We start from the raw sequence: 22,433 nt of genomic DNA on the forward strand, positions 1-22,433 counted from the left end.
GGTTTCCAGCCTCATTCGTGTCCCTGCAAAGGACATGAACTCATTCTTTTTTATGGCTGCATAGTATTCCATGGTGTATATGTGCCACATTTTCTTTATCCAGTCTATCATTGATGGGCATCTGGATTGGTTCCAAGTCTTTGCTATTATAAATAGTGCTGCAATAAACATACATGTGAATGTGTCTTTATAGCAGAATGACTTATAATCCGTTGGATATATACCCAGTAATGGGATTGCTGGGGCAAATGCTATTTCTGGTCACTAGAAAAATGTAAATCAAAATCCCAATGAGATACCATCTCACACCAGTTAGAATGGTGATCATTAAAATGTCAGGAAACAACAGATACTGGTGAGACTGTGGAGAAATAGGAATGCTTTTACAATGTTGGTGGGAGTGGATATTAGTTCAACCATTGTGGAAGACAGTGTGGTGTTTATTTTTTATTAACTAACTACCCTGGCTAGAATTTCTAGCACTGTGATGGATAATATTGGTGAGAATGCATTTCCTTGCCTTTCTTAGAGGGAATATATTATCTTTCGTTATGAAGCATAATGTTTGATGTAGATTATGTTCGTCAATTTTCTTTTTCAAGCTGAAGAAGATCCTCTCTATTGAAATTTTATGGGAGTTTTTATCATGAGTGAGTTTTGAGTTTTGTAAATTTTTGTTTTCATAAATTGATTGACCAATACTTTTTTTTCTTATTTAGGTTGCTAAATTTATAGATTTCACTGACTTTTAAAAAATTTTTATTAAGGAAGTTTATTAAATAAGCGTGCTTAAGGATAACATTTTTTAAGTGGACCAAGACTCATTATTGGCACAATTTTGGAAGATTAAATGTATACACTCATCAAAGGATTTCAGGCTTAAAATGCATTCAGTACACCAAATTGAACTTCTCAATACTCTAGAACATATACGTAAGCAATGGAATTTTTTTGCACAGCCATTTGTTATTCTCCAGAGCTTAAGCTAATTTATGTTCTCTTGGAAAAGCCAGAAAACAAAAACATTAACAATCGTTTATGTAACAACAACTTGTCTTAGTTGTACCACTTGCAAAATTTAAACAAACTGTCATCACAACTTTTCACATACATAAATAAAAACATCAATATCTCACTGTTCACAATATCTTATAACACCTGTCCAAACTTCCATCAAGTTATAAAGGAACTGTTTTAGATTAAGCCAAAGATTTATTTGATGAGATAAAACATTCGGTTGTCACTTCTGCAACTTTGTGTTGCACACCAGTGATTACCCCTTTGATTAATCTAGCCTTCCCCTGTTACTGTTGCATGTTCTTGGCAGGAAGCAGGTATTTCTAAGCCATTTGACACACTCAATAATGTTTTACAGTGAAGAGCCTCCAGTATAATTATTCTTAACTTTACTTACTATCCTATTTTCTAGTATCTTTCTCTCTCTCCCTTTCTGGATGAAAATATTTCTCAGAACACACCTCATGCCTTCACAGTTAAGTATTTAAACAAAACTTCTCTGTTGACATGAGCACTTTTTTCCCCTCTTGGGCTGAGTTTTTACAGCTTTCAATTCCAGGTCGACATTTATTCATTCTGATGAATTCTGTCACACATATTTAGCATTAAACAGAAGCAAATTGTAAACCACTAAATATTGGAAGAGAGGTACTTACTTTACTTGGTTTTTCATTAAAATGGCAAGAATGCTATAAAGACTCCCTTAAATTTGTATGTTTTACTAGTTTCAAAAGGGTTGGCCATTATAAGACATAGAATGCTTTTTGTGGTCTAATGTCTTTCATGTTTTCTCTATTTGGTCTCCTCATTAATACTTTGGTTAATTGATGCATATTTTTGAGTCACTGGTCACTTAAATGCACACATGAAGAAAATAAAATATTAATATCCTGTGTATTGACTGAGTTTGCATGTAGCCCACTTTGGAGATCAGTACATCAAAACCTGTGAGGATTGTTGTTCAGAGATAGTGAGTTTAAACATTTGTACTTTCATATGTGGTAATTAATAATCTCTAGAGCTCATTTAGCCATATTAAATATAATCATGAAGAAGAAACAATCACTTGCATGTGTGTTCATGTGTGTGTGTGCTATTGTGATATGTATGTTTCTGGTTGAACTATTAATTCACCAGTAGGCATCAACTGCTGTTAGTACATGTGGGGAAAGCATTAAGGAATTATGCTCCTGGTTTATAATTTCAGTTACAAGGAAAAGAAGTAGAAACAGGCTGACAAAACTGTAATGAGTGATCAGGATGGGAGGAATTGAGTGACATTGGAAAGGGACATACAAAACATAAACAAGCATATACATAAATACAGTCAAAGATAGTTAGAATGAAATAAACAAAATGCATTATGAAATAAATACTTCAAATAATAAAATTAATAAAGTGTGAAATTAAATTCTAATTATAAAAATTCTACTAAGACAGAGAATTTCAATTTTTCTCTCAACAAGGATATAAAAAATATTTGGGGGAATTATGGTGAAATGAAGAATGAGAGATAAATTTAGAGCTATTTTTTTTCTCAGCTTATTATTCTTACTTTAAAATCTTAGTGCTTTTCCACCCTAAGATGGTTTCCATAATAGAAGAAAGTTGTGTTAATGGCTGAACTTTTTTTTTTTTGGTAAATTATAAAACCTTATTAAATTATATTAAATATGAATTAAAATCAACGCATTTGTATACTAAGTTCATTGACAGGGAGACTCAGTATTTTTTAAAAATAGCTTCCTCCCCAAAGGACCTATTTATTCATTGTGATTTTGAAAAATACTTATTTTGGTTTAGAATAATTTTAGATACAACTGTAATTCATGAGGATATTACAGATACTTCCCATACATCCCACATTTAATTCCTCTTACTGCAAACATCTTATATTAGTGTAGTCTATTTTCCAAAATTAATGAAGCAACTAATTGATACATATTTATAACTAAAATTCATACTTTATTAAGATTTTCTTAGCTTTTAGCTAATATCCTTTTTCTAATTCAGCATCCCATTTGGGATACCCCATTACCATTAAATCATTGTGTCTCTTAAGGAGAGACAAACATAAATTATAATGATATAGAACAATTAAAATGAAAAGTATGGACATTTCTACATTGAATTTGCTGATTGACATTAGACTCTATAAATTCCACAAAGTCAGGGAAGGTGACATAGTCACTATTTTATCTCCAGCATCCAACAAGTACAAAAGTTGACACTCAGAAAACTATTATAATTATATTAAAAGAAGAAGTTCCATGAAACATCAATTCCCAGCAAAAATGGATGCATTCATATCTAATATAAACGTATCAATCAACTACTCCAAATAATAGAGAAAAATAACATCACCTGCTTAAATGAAATTATAAGGGTATCGGGTAGAGAGAACAAGAATGCAGCAACATGGTAAAACCCCATCTCTACTAAAAAACAAAACCAAAAAACAAAAATTAGCCAGGCTTTGTGGTTCATGCCTGTAGTCTCAGCTACTTGGCAGGCTGAGGCAGGAGAATCGCTTGAACCTGGGGGGCAGAGGTTGCAGTGAGCTGAGATCATGCCACTGCACTGCAACCTGGGCAACAGAGCGAGACTCTGTCTCTAATAATAATAATAATAATAATAATAATAATAATAATGCAGCAACAGATCTCAAAATGTGGTATGAAAAGCAGATAGAGAAATTTGGTGTATTTAAATACAGAAGAAAGCCAATAGAGCCACATATTAGAATATAATTTTTATGACAAGACATTTCTCTCACTCAAATTTCGTAACATTGCATTCAGAACCTCATATGTAGTAGGCGCTATTCCTAAACTGGATGTCATTAGGAAGGAACATCCAGTTTGTGAATGTGTAAGTCCACAGTCTACAGAAATGTATGCTCACCAAATCAGTATGTCACCACACAGGCTTCTGCGGTTCGGAGACAAAAATTTAATATAAGAAACATACATTTGTGTACATGCTTTTTTGCAGGAAATTCTATTACTTTGAAACGTACTGTATACAGAGCACTTTAGATAAGTAAGAAACATCTCAGGGATAAGTTCTTAGATGGATGTATACAGTAAATTAAAATAAAATGTTCTATGTGATACTTTCAACTTTGGTAGCATTCTACTCTCCCTAAACCCTGACAATATAGCCTCATTGCCAATATTATGCTAAGATTTGCCTGAATACTTTTTACTTTAGCTATCCTCTCTCGTTATTACCATCATCACCAAAGAACCCCTTTGAATTTTGAACAAGGTAGGGGTTTCCTAGCTCTTAAATGTAGTGGTGGAAATTAATTCCAGTTGATTGAATGATAACACATACGGATTAACACATAGGGTGGGTACTCTCTATTCAATAGACACACAGACTGATCAAAATTTATGCCAAAATATACAAAAAATCTCCTAAAGATTTAAAATTGGTCCATTTAAAAATATTTAATCATGATTATTGTAAAACAAAATACAGAATAATAGTGAAAACAGCAGCATCAACTGCCAATTATTGAAGTACTGCCTACTATTTGCAAAGTTTTGTTACGTGCAAAATCATCTCTAATTTATAAAAGGAACACCCTTCAAGGAGAATATGGATTTTCCTTATTTTCTATATAAGTGAGCTAAGGATCAATAAGTTTAAGAGGCTTGTCAGATGTTTAAAATGCTTCTAATGGACGATCTGGGAAATTAAGCTAGAGATAAAAGTAGTGAATTGACATGGAAGGAAAATAGAAAGAAATGAAAACATAATGTATGACTTACCTGTGTTATACATACTGGATAAAATACACACACACATGCATAATATTACACACAGGTTAGACAAATACACATTTTTTTCAAAACTCGCAACATCCATCTGAAAAACACATTAGTATCTCTAGCTCAAAGCTGAGGCAATCATGACTTTAGGAATTTAAGATACACGTCAAATGTTTAATTAAAAACTAATGAGAAAAAATAGGAGCCTTTTAGACTATTAGATTTATGATAATGCAATTATTTTCATTTAAAAAAAATTATTATTTGAGACAGAGTCACACTTTGTCACCCTGGGTGGAGTGCAGTGGCGTGATCTCGGCTCACTGCAACCTCCGCCTCTCTGGTTCAAGTGATTCTCCTGCCTCAGCTTCCAGAGTAACTGGGATTACAGGCACGCACTGTCATACCTGGCTAATTTTTTGTATTTTTAGTAGGGACAGAGTTTCTCTATGTTGGCCAGGATGGTCTCAAACTCCTGGCCTCAAGTGATCTGACCACCTCTGCCTCCCAAAATGCTGGGATTACAGGAGTGAGCCAATGCACCCAGTCTCAATCATTTTCAAAGTTAACTAAATTAATCTAATCTGTCTTCATGCACCTTGCTATTATTATTTGATGGGGCAGTATTTTCAAAGCATTTCTGACCATGGAAAGCTTTTACTGTTCCATAGAAAAATGCCTTACTCAATATTAGAGAGGTTAACAAATCCTGGTAGTTTGAAAGAAATGCCACATAAATTATTGGGATTACTACCCAAATTAATGATAGTGATAAGGTTGTAAATCATATGCTATATAAGTCTATATCCCATTTTATAAAATGTGGGATGTTTAACAGGTAAAATAAAGAATAAATAACTACTAGAAAAAATTGTCTGTGTACATAAAATAGCCATCTTCTTGAGAAATATGTAAACGAACAAAATTATGGGCATCACATTTTTGAATAAATAGAACTGCATAAAATATGACTGATGGTTTTCAGAAGACATAAAAATAGAAACATTGGCCATGACAACACTTTGCTGATAAATAAGTGCAACCCATCCAGTCTATCATGTCACATTAAACATTCTTTTTATGTTACAATCTATTCTGAATGAAAATACAACTGTAAAATCACTAAACTAATTTGTTGGTGAAATAAAATAACTCCTCTTTTAAGAGAGCTTTTTTTTTCTGAGAATAACTGCTGAATAAGTTACATATGTATGACTTCTTTAACCTGTGCAGAATTACATAGTTCCTTCTGAATTACTTTGTTTTGAACATCAAAGTAGCATTTGAAACAGCCATACCTCAATCAATGTGAATTGGGGATAATTAAGGAGATAATCAGACAGAAATCGTTTTTGAAAAGAAAAACAAAGAAATCAAACACAGATTTACTCATTATTTTACCTCATATTTTATAACTCCATTTCAAGCTAACAACTTAACCTTCAATCTTATACTAATTTACAATAACTCTACACTTACTCACCTGTGCACACATTTTATATTATTGTGTCAGAGTTTATTTTTATATTTGCATCAATTAACAACTTCTTGCAGTTGTAGTTATTCTTAATATTTTTTCCTTTTACTTTTATACTAGTGTTAAAAGTTATTATTTCACTACCATTTAGTATTACATTATTCGGCATTCGTATATATATTACATTTACCAGTGAGATTTGTACTTTACTATGTACTATTTAGCATCCTTTCATTTCAGAATGAATTCCCCTCAGCACCTCTTGTAAGACAGGTCTAGTGGTGACAAATTTCCTCAGTGTCGTTTTTTGGGTAAAGTCTTTCATTTGTAAAGGACAAAATGGGTTGAGTGAATATAGTAATCTCATTTGGCCCCCAGCACTTTGAGTATATCATCCCATCCTTTCCCGGCTTACAAGGTTTCTGCTGAGAAATCTGCTGATAATTAAGTAAGGGTTGCCTTGCGTGTTATAAATTACCTTTATTTTGATGCTGACAAACTTTTCTTTGTGTTTACAATCTGATCAGACACAAGTGCAACTTCTTATGGTCAGAAATGGATAACAAACCTGTAAATGTACCCCTGAACCTAAAATAAAAGCTAAAAAAAGGCTTAGAACTAAAACTAGGAATATCTATATATTTCTGGTGACAAAGACTGAAAACAGATAAACAGTATCACCCATCAAGGAAGATGAATCAATTGAAATAATTTAAAAATATGTGAAAAGGGGCTCTGAGACCAAACAGGGTGTATAATCTGTCCTCACTTCACCCAAAATCTCTTTATTTTAGCATCCTACCCAACACCTGGCTGAAACTAACACAGTTTTAGTTAAGTTAATTATTGATCTCTGGATACCAAACCCAAACAAATATCCCTGTCTCATCCTACTGCAACTTCCAGCAGCATGTGACCCTGGATCATTCCATTCTTTGAAACAAAGTATATATTACAAAGTATATATCTTTATATAATTTGTTTAAAAGTGTGTGTGTACATATGCATATGTACCAGTTTATATATATATACATGTTCAAATAGCAAGCTAGATATACACGAACATACCCATACACACATACATAAATATGTATAGGTGTTTGTGTGTGTGTTTATATACACATATATGTATATATGTATGGATGTACCTATATTTTGAAGTACATATACTTTGAAATATATATTTGTTATATATTTTCGACAATTTAGTTAGACACAAGTGGAACTTCTTACAGTGAGAAATGAATGACAAACCTGCACATGTACCCTGAACTTAAAATAAAAGGTTCAAATATACTATATGTGTATATATATAACATACTCTTTTTTTTTTTTTTTTTTTTTTTGAGACGGAGTCTCGCGCTGTCGCCCAGGCTGGAGTGCAGTGGCCGGATCTCAGCTCACTGCAAGCTCCGCCTCCCGGGTTCACGCCATTCTCCGGCCTCAGCCTCCCGAGTAGCTGGGACTACAGGCGCTGCCACCTCGCCCGGCTATTTTTTTTTTGTATTTCTTAGTAGAGACGGGGTTTCACCGTGTTAGCCAGGATGGTCTCGATCTCCTGACCTCGTGATCCGCCCATCTCGGCCTCCCAAAGTGCTGGGATTACAGGCTTGAGCCACCGCGCCCGGCTTAACATACTCTTATACATATATATTGCATCTATATATACTGAATATGTTTATGTATCACATACTATATGTATAACATAGCACACTGTATGTATATAACTAATATACTCTTACTTCCTTTCATATTGCTAATCTTTTTAAAACTTTTCTTGAATATTCCTTCATAGTCAGATTTCTAAATGTTGCCATGGGTACCTTGTATTTTAGACGTGGTTTTCTCTCTCTTATATAACTATGTTCTTTCTCTAAGATTTTTAAATTCAGCAATGCAGCATTCAAATCTGTCTATGCATTGGTAACTCCACTGTACATCAGCACACCTGACTCCTCAAATGATCTCCCAAATAGTATATTCGACAGCATACTGGATATTAGAACATCTAAGAGGCACAGTAAACATCACACAATCAATAAAGAATTTTCCTTAATAATTCCTTTAACATTTCCTTCTCAGTAAAAGTAAATCTTACTGCATGGTTATTCAAATCTGAAAACTAGGTATTGTTCTCCATTATTAAAAACCTTTTACCTCTGTCAAGTTCATTAATAAGTCCCCTTGTTTCTATGTCCAACATGCTTTAATTTATTTACTTCTGATCTTTAGCACTGTCATTACTGTTTCTTTCTGTGATACTTTGTTAGCCTTTTATCTCATTCTTTCCACTCTTGTGCGATTCTTCCTAAAACTGTGTTTTTATAGCAGGTAGTAAATTCCTGAAAAACAAAGCAACAACAATGAAACATTGGCAAGTCAAGTCACTCCTCTGCTAACAAGATAATTTCTTTCTACAGACCTCATATTAAAAGGGAAAACATTGCTATATTATCACTTGTGAGACTGTTACATAATGGGATCATTTTTCCTTATGTGTGTAAAGAGGAGTAGAAGTATACATCTGGTTTTGCTCCAGTCATCTTCCTTCTCATCATTGTGCTCTTTTGCTCAAAATCCTCAGCTTGCTTCCCAGACAGTTTTACTCTTTCTGATATCAAAACAGCATTGCCACTCTTGTATACCAAACTACAGGCATTTTTTTCACTCTTTTTATTGGTATAACAGTTCAAACCTCTTTTTTTTACCATTCTACTAAAACATTTTCATTCAGTTATCTAAAACAGCCCACCACATTTTCCTTTATATTACTGTATCACTAACACTTTATTTTCTCCTACAAAATTTTCTCCATTTTCTCCTCACTTATATCCCCTATTTCTAACTTCCTAAAGCCAATCTCTCTTTCCTTTAGCCAACCTTTTCTTTCCTTGTTTCTGTTCACAAATGGCAGTTGTTTTCCCTCCTAGCTCTGCCCTCCTCCCTCCATCGGACTTATAAAATGTGTAGGCTACTTCTGTTTACCCATCCCTTCATTAGCTTATTGCTTTGTACTCTTACTCCTGGTTAGGATGCTCCAGTTGAGCTTCGTTCTGCCTAAGGAGTCTAGACGGTTACCAGTTTATATACCAATGCTTAAGGAAGTCTCTAATTTGTCCTGGAGTTCTGGAAGCCTGGGGGAACTGTAGCTACTCATGGTATATACGGAGTAGAGAGCTGTGGGTCTAAGGAATGTGAGTTGCTCAGGTAGAGGTACAGGGAATTTCCATAGAAACTGAGAATTCCTAAGGGAGGTTCAAATGGGAGAGAATCAAGGAAAATCTGATTCTACCTCTGCTGGCCGGATGAGCTTAGATACACAATGGGGAGTGGGTAGGCTCCAACTATGTAAATTTTCAACAGCATAAAGGCACTATGTGAATATTAAAATTGTAGAATTGAATAACAAGAATATGGTACTAAAATGGTTACTGGAAGTAGGCAGATTCAAGAAACTACCCAGACATTTGGTGATCTCATGGGGAACTTCCCTAAGTGTTCAGAGTGAGCCAGAAATAGATGCATTCACAGAGAGACTGACATAGGTTCAAACGATCTCAAATGCTGTTTTAATTAAGATCTGAGATTGTTAGTGACCATGGCCACCTGCCAGAAGTAAATCTAAAGCTAAATCTTCTAAGTTAGAATAGTGTTATATACATTATCCTTGGACTTAAATTATTAATATTTCTAACTTGTTTTACACAAAGTATCTTGCATTAGCATAACCAAGCAGAGAAAGAATCAAACAAATGTGTCATAACACCAGTCTTTTCTTAAACAGGAATAAACATAGAAGATCAAATAATACTGTTTTCAAATAGGTTTTATAATAACTGCAATTAAATATACTTAAGAAAATTAAATAAAATTTGAAGTGTTCGTTAAAAAACTAGAACCCTTTTAAAGATTCAAATGGAAACTCTGCATGTGAAAACAATATTAAAACTCGAATTAAGAAATCAAGAGTCTTTACTTCTATTCCGTGAAGGAACTGTCAAATTGAAAACCTAATTAAAGCCCAAAGTTGTGTAGATCTTAAATAGCAAAGCTTTCAGTGCAGGCCATCAAGATTCCTAGTTATATTTCTTACCTTGTACTTATATATGGCCCAGTAAAACCCCAGGATGAAAATTATTTTTAAATTGTTATATTTTGGAAAGGTCCCAGAAAACTTAGAAGAAACCAACAAATGCCAACGTAAATATTAATAAAAGTCTTCTCAGGATAAATACATGTTGTATCAAGAGAAGGATTGTTGATAATGAATTTCTAATGTAAATGAGTAAGTCAATTGTATATACATGTAAAAAAGAGGAGAAGGAAAAAAGCACTGTAGACACTATATGTGAGGTACAGCATAAGTAAACAAATTAAAAAAAAAATAAAGCAACCTATGCGTCAGGTAAAATAATGAACCCCAAAGATAAAGGGGAATTTAGGTTGCAGATAGAGTTATGGCTGATAATCATCTGTTCTTAAGATAGGGAAGTTATTCTAGATTATATAGGCATGTTCAATGTAATTACAAACATCCTTACAAAGTGGAAGTAGGAGGCAGCAGAAGAGTCATTGTCAGAGGGATGTTATGTGAGACAGACTGCACAGGCTATTGCAGGCCTTGAAGATAGAAGGAGGCCATGAACCAAAACATGCTGGCAGCCACCAAAAGATGGAAAAGTTAAGAAGGTGGATTCTCCCCTAAAGCCCCCAGGAAAGAATGCAACCTGCTAAGATATTGCTTTTAGCATAGTGACATGTGTTGAATTTACAACCTACAGAACTATAGGATAGTAAATTTGTGTTGTTTAAGGCCACTAAATTTGTGATAGTTCATTATGGTAGCAATAGGAAATTAATATGACCCTTGTATAATTGAATTTCTAAACAAAATTTGGGAAAAAAAGATAATTAGTAGATTTTCTCTCATCAATTTTCATAAAATTCTTTTCATAAAATTACACAATGTTATGTTCAAGTACATATACATACATCCTGTTACATAAGCAACCACAAAAGCAAATATGAAATTATTACTAGTGAATAAATATCAGAAAATGAAAAAAGTTTGCATAATTGGAGGAAAAATGTTTTCAAAAGCATATATCATGAATTGCAGAAAAATTATTGATAAAGAGGGAAAATATTTGAAAAAATGACTAACAATTTCCAAAATTAAACAAACATGTAACCCTTCAGATTTACAGGGTAGTAAAAGATGTCACCCACATGGTGATAATAATTATCAGAATTAGAATCTCCACAATGACGCTCAATTTAGGAGAGAACTAAAGCAATATTTGCAACTACTTGCAAGTAAACCTTACTGTGTGATACAGATTTTTAAATGGATGCAAATAATGAACTGCCATAAAAGGAACCATCCACCCGTTTTTTTTTATTTGCGTATGTTGTTGTTTCCTCCTCACCCGATTTGACTAACTACTTAAACAAAATAAAACACTCATTTTCTGTTTTCTTTATACATTTGTGATCCTTAAATACCCAGTAGTAACTACTATAGCTTAATAGAAGAAGGGATGAGAAGTCATGCAAATATACCTATGCATTATCAACCAATGCTTAAAAATATAACTATTAATAGTCTGGCAATGTGTTTTTTGTTGTTGTTGTTACCATTTCTTTTTTTTGCTATACTAAGAAAATAAAGGTAACCAAACAAGACAACAAGTAATTGACTTAAATAGGGCTCCTTGACTGAACTACTATCCATGGGCTGCCCTGAGTGCTAGCCACTATATGAGGATCTCCTTTCATGTGTACCTATTGAATGATGACAATGAAATATGTGTTTATGGACTTCTAAGGATTTCCAATATGGTTATATCTCAGAGATTTTGATGCTATAACACTTGTGCTTTTACTTGACCACACCATTCGTGCCTTAGCCTCAGTTTCTTTGCATTTGCTGTTCTCTCTGCCTGGAACACTCCACCTGACCCTCTCCCAGATTCTACATGGCTTGCTCTCTTACCTCCCTGAAACCTTTACTTCAATGTCATATTCTTAGTGTCAGTTCCCCTGACAATGTTCCTTTAGAATTACCAACACTTACTATAACCATAGCCACTCCCACTTTGTACTTTACATTTCAACATAAAGTTGAAAGACTTATTTTATTTCTTCGGTCACTTGTCTTGTTTCTCTTACTGTAGAAAAGGGTATTTTATCAGTTCTGTTTGTTAGTATATGAACAGCACCTAAAACAATGCCTGATAATAGTAGATAATTAATGTGTATTTGTTGAATCATCAGTGAATGGACTATGAAGCTAACATCCTTTTCAGTGACCAAGATCAGTCCCTATCACTCATGTACAAACCTTCTAAAGTGGAAGCCTGGAAAACTCAGCTCTGCAGCATTGCACAAGCTCATTCCCTCTCTATTGCTGTCTTCACATCAGTGACATGGGATTAAAAACTCATATGATGTTAGGAACAAAGGAGACAAAAGCTGATTAACAAATTTCCTCATTTTACAGATTTCAAAATTGAGATTAATTGGATAAAGCAAACTGTACGTGATTTTAGATAACCAATCAGTAGTAACAAAATAGCTAGTCTCTGACCTCTGGATTTTCATCTCTGCTTTCCGTTACTCATGGGAAACCCGCAGAGGAATGACATGATAGTTCTCAGTGTCTACAAAATTGAATGCATCTCTCCACTTTAAGACAGTGTAGTTATGCTAAAAATTGAGTCATTATGATATGATTATTTACTTTGTAATGTCACTATTATACTAAGTATGGAGTCAAGAGGTAGTTGCACAATAGTAACAAGATATATATAGATTTAATTTGGTCATTAGCCTACTTATTATGGTGTATGGACTAGTCCCACCCTCCTTGAGGTGTTCAGGACAAAGAATGCAGAACTGATACCAGGAATACTGTTAAAAATATTTAAGGAGTTTATAAGATTTAAAATAATAATATATATTTTAAAAATATTAATTTTACCCTTGGAAATAAGATAATCCTATATTTCAGAATCTGGTCTCAGAATCAGAACATGGGTTGTCTATGTCCAGTAACATTCAATTTCACAGGAAAGGGTTAATACTAAGCTCAGAGCTCTGCAGGTCCCATTACCTCTAGGGTGTTCCAATATAGGGTGTTGCAAAGATCTCACTCTGGATGTTGTGACCACAGTACAAAACACCACCCGCCTAAGCAAATGGAATTCAGAATAATGTGAAGGGAGATTTGCTTACTTCTGCTGGTGTCTCTGCGGTAAGTAACATTTTGGAAGTATGGATTCTGATCTGTGGCTGAGAACAATGAAAAGAGCAGAAGGTGATAAAATAGGGGAAAGAAAAGAAAACCTTCTTATTGAGGGAAGTGGATAAGGGAGCTTACTGTAAGAATGTGTTGGCATAATTTCATATACACTTGAGCAACTACTACCTTCAATTCTTTCTGATACATCTTACACAATCTCTGTGGGAAGCTCTTACATCTTTTGATACTTTTGCCATTCTATGCACTTGAGCTCTTCACAGCCATGTAGTGATCTATCAAAGTTCCTTCTCTTCATGTTTTCTGTGTATTTCTCACTGTTCTCTCTCCTTTAGTCCTTCTAACTTAATCTAAAGATTAGATAAATGGCCCCGGCACAGGCCCAGGTTTGACATGGAGAAAAAAACCAGAAATGAAGTTACCTTAAACCATTCAGAAATTATCCCTCTCCAGTATAACACAACCAAATTACATGCTGTCTTTCTCTGACAAAAGGTAGTCCCAATCATTTTTCAGTGGTGCAATTTCCAAATGTGTGGTGCAATTTTTGTGTAACTGTCAAATGATAAGAATAATAATTTGCACTGGATTAAAAATGCTACCAAAATATTTATATGCAGATAAAGTGAGTATCAGGATTGAATGTCTGCTAAATTATGTAAAGGATTACCTGACAAGCTGTATAAACAAATTCACTACAGCTTTTTACGTTGTCATTATCAATAGGATAAGCAATAACTGTAATACAATTTTTTGATGAGCCATCTCGAGTCAGAAATCGCTTGTAAAGCTCTTGCGATGCAGGAAGTTTACTCTCATTTGATAGGTAAGGAATCTCAGAGAAGAAAAATAATTTATTCAATATTACATGGCAATGAGAAACAAAACATGAACTCAATTCCTAGTGTTGGTTTCTAAACATTATTCCATTTTCACATACTGGGCCCTGTTAAGTTAGCTAAACCAAACTCACAAAGAAGAAATCTGAACATAGGATTTTGTCACATCTCTTTCACCAATCTCCTCAATTACAACATCACATCTTGCATATAGTCACCCCTGATGAAATTAGGATAGTTTTCTAAATAGTTATTCTTTTCTGAGTTATTCCTCTTCTGTTTCCCAATTTGCTTGTTTTGGAATAATTATCTTAACTCAATTTCCTTTTCTTCTTCCTATACCTGGATCAATTTCTACCTTCTAAGATTTCTTAAGAAATTTGTCCAAGACCCAAGCTGCAGTGCACCCTTCCAAGACACACACATGTGCATGCACACGCACGTGCACACACATACTAGTGTGTGAAAGAGAAAGAGTTCTTGATCACAGTGTGCTTGATCACAGTTTTATAAAGATGAGATACATCATAGTAATACTTAATATAGCAAAACAAATACTAGACTCACTATCAAGAAGTGGTGTGTACAAATTAACTCACTTTGCCTGACAACTCTGTGATGTTTCATAAACTTGAACATTAATGTTTGTATGTGTGCATGTTTGTAAATCTGTTTCTTTCTTGACAGTTGTCAGCAGAAAGACAATTAGAAGTAGCAAGGTTAATCACTGTTAGGCAGGAATCTAGATCCAACATGGCGGCGTTACCCTGGGTAGCAGGCCTTTTGTTAAAGACTCCCTTTACCCTTGTCCACACCCACAGACTTACATGCGTCAGAGTTCCGGCTGGGCAACCACACTCCCCCATGACCTGCAGCTCACCTGCATTCCACAAGTTCGTAAACAGCAGTTTCGGTTGACAGTTTCCAAAGACCCCTTCCTCATGACCCTTACTCAACTCCTGCCCAAGTAGTTTCAAGACCCCCCAGGCCCTGTTTGCACAACCAGCTTCCCTACCTCTCTGGCTATAAAAAGCCCCTACCCTCCTCCCTCAGCGCGACTTCCTCGGCCCATGCCTTTGGACCGAGGAACCTCGCCCGCAAGCCCTAATAAAAGCTATTCTCACTGCCATTTGCCTTGTGTCTTCGTTCCCGGTTTGGCTCCAGCCTCAGTTTACCTTTACAATCACCAGATCTGAAATGAAGAGGGATATGTTCATTCCACCTTAAGTAGATCCAGAGTAAGAAGATTATCCTGAGAGGGTTATCCAGAGTACGAGGTTTCAATAATAAAACCTCAAAGCAGGGTTCCTATAATATTTGCACCCACAAGAAAGGAGAGATTGGAAGCTGACTGTGGAATGAGAAAGACTTGCAGACTTAAACAATAAAACACCTGCACACATCCAAAATTATCTTAGACTGTTCCAGTTCGATACATTTGTGGTTTCTTTGAAGAGTGGATTACCTATGCTTGGCTCATAAATGTGAACTATAATGGGTCTGGTCATATTTAAATCATGTATCTACTTATTTGTCCATAACATGTATATTTGTGAATTAAACAGTTTTTCCATGAAATAAGGTTAAAATATTTTCAGGAGAATCTTTTGTGCTTCTGAAGTAGTAAGGGAACAATTTTATCTCACCAATATTTTATAAGTTTACATTGCTGATTTGCGTAACTGTTACAATTACTAACACTAAATTTAAACCACTATGTTGCATCAGAAAATAAACGTTCTTTAGTTCATCTTTTGCGATCAGTCTCAGCATATAATCTGGTACATATGTGGTAGATAATTACTGTTTGTTGAACTAAAATATTGAATTTACTTGAATGGATCTAATGAAGTACACTGAAATCTTTGGGCCACATATTACCATTAAATTGTACATACTTTGAAGCCTCTATGATGCAGAAATATCATAGATATTAGTTTCACTGATTTATTTGTTTTCTCTGTGCACTAAGCGAGGATAAGACAAACTCAATGAATGACAGACATTCAGTCTATGATATATTTTAGTATAAAAAGTTCCCAGAAGAACAGCCTCAATGATTACCACTCTATTTCATCCCTACTCTTTCCTTCTTCTGGGAATTCCTGGGCTGGAAAGTATGCATCTCTGGATTGGATTTCCTTTCTTTGTTGTGTTCCTGACAGCTGTCCTTGGGAATATCACCATGCTTTTTATGATTCAGACTGAGAGTAGTCTCCATCAGCCCATGTTCTACTTCCTGGCCACTCTGTTGTCTATTGATCTGGGTCTGTCTACATCCACCATCCCTAAAATGCTTGGCATCTTCTGGTTTACCCCGAGAGAAATCTCCTTTGAAGGATGCCTTACCCAGATGTTCTTCATCCACCTGTGCACTGGCATGGAATCAGTTGTGCTTGTAGCCATGGCCTATGATCGCTATGTGGCCATCTGTGACCCTCTTCGCTACACGTTGGTGCTGACAAACAAGGTGGTGTCAGTTATGGCACTGGCCATCCTTCTGAGACTGTTAGCCTTTGCCTTACCCTTTGCTCTACTCATCCTAAGGCTTCCATTTTGTGGACACCAAATTATTCCTCACACTTACTGTGAGCACGTGGGCATTGCCCGCTTGTCTTGTGCCAGCATCAGGGTCAACATCATCTATGGCTTATGTACTATCTCTATCCTGGTCTTTGACATCATAGCAATTGTCATTTCCTATGTACAGATCCTTCATGCTGTATTTTGACTTTCTTCACATGATGCATGACTCAAGGCACTCAGCACCTGTGGTTCTCATGTGTATGTCATGTTGACTTTCTATACCCCTGCATTTTTCTCATTCATGACCCATAGGTTTGGTGAGAATATACCTCGCTTTATCCACATCCTTCTGGCTAATTTCTATGTAGTCATTCCACCTGCTCTCAACCCTGTAATTTATGGTGTCAGAACAAAACAGATTAGAGCACAAGTGCTGAAAATGTTTTCCAATAAATAAAACATAGCTCATTTATAAATATCAGATTATTTATCAATATCATAAATAATCATATTTACAATGAAAGTGGCACTAATTTTCTATGTTCAAAATAAAAACAGAATATTTGGAAAGTATTTAAGACCATCTTAGGGAAGGACTGAAAATGGAAATCTTTTGGCAGGTGCTACCCACAAATGGAAAGTTAAGCTCATGTCAAATGGATAAATAAAAATGTTTTCTGATATTCCACTGTTTGCAAATGATTCAGATTCCTAATATGGAAGAATATGAACACTTTGTCCCGCATCCTTTATGACTGAGCATAGCATGATCATTGTCAGTTTAAAGCAAACTTGAACGAAATACCAGAAACAAGCAAACAAACAAAACACTATAAAGCCATTTATATGCTGAGTTTAAACAAAAATATCGAGTCTTCTCGATTAGTGCTGGTTCTATACAAGAAACATTGGGGGATTTTCCATATACCTGGACTATTAAAAATAATGTTGTTTTTGACTTTACCATAATAATGTTGGAAGGTATAAAATTGATACTGTTAACATGATAGCCATGGAGGTCTTCTACCATAAAGAGAATAGCAGAAATTTTGAAATCTTAGTAAATTTGCAGTCTTTTTTATTTGGGGGGGAAAAAAAGAAGACATGCTGTATTTTTTTACTTGGTGGGCAAGTTTTTATAAAATCTAACTTACTGATAGTTCTTTGAAAACAAACTGTTCTTTTCCAAACAATATTGTTTATGTGTCTTTTTTTTTGCCATCCCTTAGAGAAGTTTCACTTTTATGGAATGTCAAAAGTTCAAGTATGTTCTAGGTCTATCACTACCTAAGTGTTTTTTGTTGTTGTTATTGTTTTTTGTTGTTTTTTTTTTTAATGAAAGTTTAGTTCCATGTCATATAATTCAGTGCTATCCAGGTACATGTGACATTATTGACATTATGGATAAAAGATTCGAGGGAAAATGTGCTTATGAAATTTGGAAAATTCCAACATTCTAGCAATATATTTATTGCAGGACCTGTCAGAGTTTTTAATCTTCAAATACTCATTTGAAACTTTCAATCAAGATTGGTGTCAGAGTGCCCGTCTTAGGCCGTCCCATGACACATATTCTGTAGGGTGCACTGTAGAAAAAAAAAACCTACTTATTGTTATTATGATGGAAAATATAATGTCAAATATTCTTAGGGGAGATATGTATTAATTAACATTATACCCTGGACTAGAAAATCTATGAAAAAAACAATCAGTTGCACTGTGTATTTATAGGCATTATAATTACACATTATAATTACATAATTATAGACTTTTCCTGCACCCCAACTGTGAGATTGAACTCATCGTTTACCTATTCATTTATTCTGTTGTATTGGTTCAGCCTTAATCTTAGGCTGGCACCATGTTCCTGGGTCTTGGAGGTGAAAAGTTCTAGGTGAGTGATTCTGCCCCTCCCTAAGCTGCAGGAGATTCCAGCTGATCCTGATTCATGCTGTGGTTATAGAATTTATTTCTGCTCCTATAAGCAGCAATGGTCTTCACATGTTCTGTTCCCCTGGTGGCTGAAGGCATTCGCTCCTCAGGGAAGAGGAGAAAGAAGGAACTGGGTGAAGTGTGATTCCCATCCTTCTGTGGTTGCTATTCCCCTTTACCAGGTCTGTTCCATGAGGAAGCCTTTTTCAGGCAGTCCTGCCTCCAGTCTTTCTCACCATTACTTGGTAGAAGCCTAGGGAGGACAACATGAGTGGGAATGAATTCCCTCGTTTCATATTATCACAGAAGTCTACACTTCACTTTGAGGAATTTGCTTTAAACTTTTAGTAAACCCTTTTTACTGGCTTGTGTAGAATCTGACATCTGCCCCTAATAAGCTAGGGGTCATGTTCCATCCTTTCTTGAAGTTGCCTATCTTTCTTTAAGTTAGAATTAGTTGGTTGCTCTGTGATTTTAACTATTTGATCAGTCCAAGAAAATTGCGAGTTTTTTTCTTTTTTTATTGTACACTTCTTTTTGGCCATAAGGTTTTGAGAGCAATGGTCTTCCAATGTATACATGCTAAATAAAAACAAGAAGCCCTTGTAGAAATTTTAAAGCATGCTGTAGCATTTAAGTGGAAGGGCATCTATATCCATTGGTAACTCCCTATAACTATTTTTCCAAGGATGGGCTGTGAACCACTGAATCATAAATATTACGATGATTGTTGAAAAGCAGATGTTATGGAAATCACCACAGAACTTTTGAATCTGATTGCCTTAGAGTAGACTCAAGCAATCTCTATTTTTAAGAGACTTCAAGCATTCTAAATTTGAGAACTATCACTCCAGAAAGTTGAAAGTTGATTAATAATAATCAGTTGATCGCAAAAAGGAAATACTAGGATCACCTTTAGAAAGAGAGGTAGTTGCATCCAGAATTGGCCAACCCAAAGCTGAACGGCACTACCTCTATACCTCTACACACACATACACACACACACACACCTCTGACTTGGCCTAAACCACAGCAAACTTTGTTTTTACTTACCTGATATTCCTGATGTCTTGTATTCAGGAACTATTACTATTTCTATACAGTATAGTGGGTAAGAGTGTAAATCTAGTGTCACACCCCTTAGGTTCAAATCCTGGCTCCAACTTTACCATCTCTGTGACTGGAAAAATCAACTAATTTTGGTGAGTCTCTGTTTTCTTATTTGTAAAATAAGCATATCAATATTAGAAATCTTGTCAGTTTGCAGGAGGAATTACTGAGGTTAAGGGATCTAAAAATTCAGAATGGACTAGAGGAATGTCAGCACTGTATAAATGTTACATGTTATACTGAAGTATTTATGTATCTGAATCAACTTTATCAAACTACTGGAGCAAAATGTTTCTCCCCACTCTTCATGTTCAAGTTATAAATCCCATCCTTTCTATATATGCTGATTCACTATGTGCTAGGGAGAATGATAAGAATAATGAGAAAGGTAGTAGACTTGCAAATTTGGCAAGCACAAACTGAGTAAATTTAATTAAGCACCCCTCCCCTCAAACACACACACTCTTTTGGTAGTAAGGCTTTCTAAAGAAGTTATACGTGTTTCCTCACACTCTGCCACGTGGTAAGTCTTCCCATTCTCATGAGAAATATATGCCTAACTCTGGGGGTTAGTTACAGTGTTCACTGGCTCTCAAGCCAAACAAAGTCCTTTACAATAATTTTAATCACTAAGAAATATTATATCTGGAATTCATCCTTCATTATTTTATTTTATCTCAATCTCTTCAGAAATTGAGAGGTTACATTTTATGTGTCCACCACTGAGACGCTGCAAGTGATTACAAACGTTGCCCTAAGTATAATTGTATTTCCAGCGACTTCTGGTTGGTAACTAAACACTGACTAAATGAATCTAACTAAAGTGAAGGTGGTCATGGAGAATGGTATGAGCGGTAGTCACAAATTTGACACTTGAGTCTGTGAGAAGCTGTGTTCCTGAAAGCCCCATTCAATGACATTCAGTTGTATATAAAATCGTTGCGAGATTACAGAAAAGTTATTTCTTTAGAGATAGACTTCAAATCCCAGGTTCTCTATTCAGTAACCCACCAAATATGAGTGTGCTGAGCTATTTATTAGCTGGATTTCTTTTCTTTTTTTTTTTTTTTTTTGAGATGGAGTCTCACTCTGTTGCCCAGGCTGGAGTGCAGTGGCGCGATCTCGGCTCACTGCAAGCTCTGCCTCCTGGGTTCAGGCCATTCTCCTGCCTCAGCCTTCCGAGTTGCTGGGACTACAGGCTAGCGCCACCGCGCCCGGCTAATGTTTTGTATTTTTAGTAGAGACGGGATTTCACTGTGGTCTCGATCTCCTGACCTCGTGATCTGTCCGCCTTAGCCTCCCAAAGTGCTGGGATTACAGGTGTGAGCCACTGCTCCCGGCCTATTATCTGGATTTTTATGATAATTAACCCCAAAAATATTGTGAGGGTTAACTGATTATGCATACAGAATGTACAGTAAAGAGCTGTGGACCTGTTTAATAATATTTATTCTCTACATAATTTTTAGCTTGAGGGGTGAAGAACTTGACTAAAATATTTTTCTAGTGGTCAACTATTAATAACTTCTCTGTGCCTTAATTTGCTCAATTTTAGCTGCATATACAAGTTACCTAGAGAGCGTTAACAACACAAGTGACAGAACACTACCCCCATTTCGGTTTTTCCTTCTCTAGTTTCACATGAGCAAACTCCCACACAGTATGTAGAGTTCTGTCGGTGTTGTACCACTTACTCTAATGCCTGTAAGATTTATCCACGTGAAACTATATATACCAAAAAAAGCATCAAGATTTAATAATGATCACAGAGAACGCATAATTACCTACAAATTCATGGTAATTTGGCCCACCACACACTGATTAAAAGCAAAAATAGATTTTAGAAGATTATGGAAAATGACTTCAAAAGACTAAAAGAATGTAATAACTGGAAAGTAGAATTATGTAGCTAGAAAAATATCCTTCAGGAATGAGGGTAAAATAATGAAATCTTTAGATGAACATATAACAGAGAACTTAGCACCAAAAGACTCTCAAGAAAGCGCTGAATTGTGTACTTGAGAAAGAAAGAACTTCAGTCAAGAAGGATGAACTGTGGCAAACAAACAAAAAAAGTAAACCTTATGATAAGACATACATGGTCAACCAAAAATCTATGATTATACATCATGTTGATTTTAAACGTCTCTCCTCCTCCTCCTCCTTCTTCTTACTGCCTCTAATGATTCCCCATGAATTTTTTGCTTTGTTTTGTTTATTTTGAGAAAATAACACTTTGATAAACAGTTCTACTTAGAATACATCTGTCTCAAGATAATGATTGTCATAACCTTTATATATCTTAGCTAAACAGCCTGTCAGGATTGAAATGAACAATACCATTCTGGACATCACAAGGAAGGATAATAGGCATTATATAAAAATAGTTTGGCCGGTCCCGAAAACCCGGTACTTTTGCGAGGCTGAGGCGGGCGAATCATGAGGTCAGGAGATTGAGACCACCCTGGCTAACAAGGTGAAACCCCGTCTCT

The 22,433-nt window shown here is 35.3% G+C and overlaps 1 protein-coding gene across 1 annotated transcript; it reads left to right on the forward strand.

The window, feature by feature from the left end:
* Positions 1-15,349: 15,349 nt before the first annotated feature.
* LOC101003763 (olfactory receptor 52E1) lies at positions 15,350-17,384 on the forward strand. Its single transcript, XM_009199770.3, has one exon. The coding sequence runs from the start codon at positions 16,430-16,432 to the stop codon at positions 17,102-17,104; it is 675 nt and encodes a 224-aa protein (XP_009198034.3). The 5' UTR covers positions 15,350-16,429; the 3' UTR covers positions 17,105-17,384.
* Positions 17,385-22,433: the final 5,049 nt, after the last annotated feature.

Source organism: Papio anubis, chromosome 12, assembly GCF_008728515.1.
Source record: "Papio anubis isolate 15944 chromosome 12, Panubis1.0, whole genome shotgun sequence".
Classification (NCBI taxonomy): Eukaryota; Metazoa; Chordata; class Mammalia; order Primates; family Cercopithecidae; genus Papio; species Papio anubis.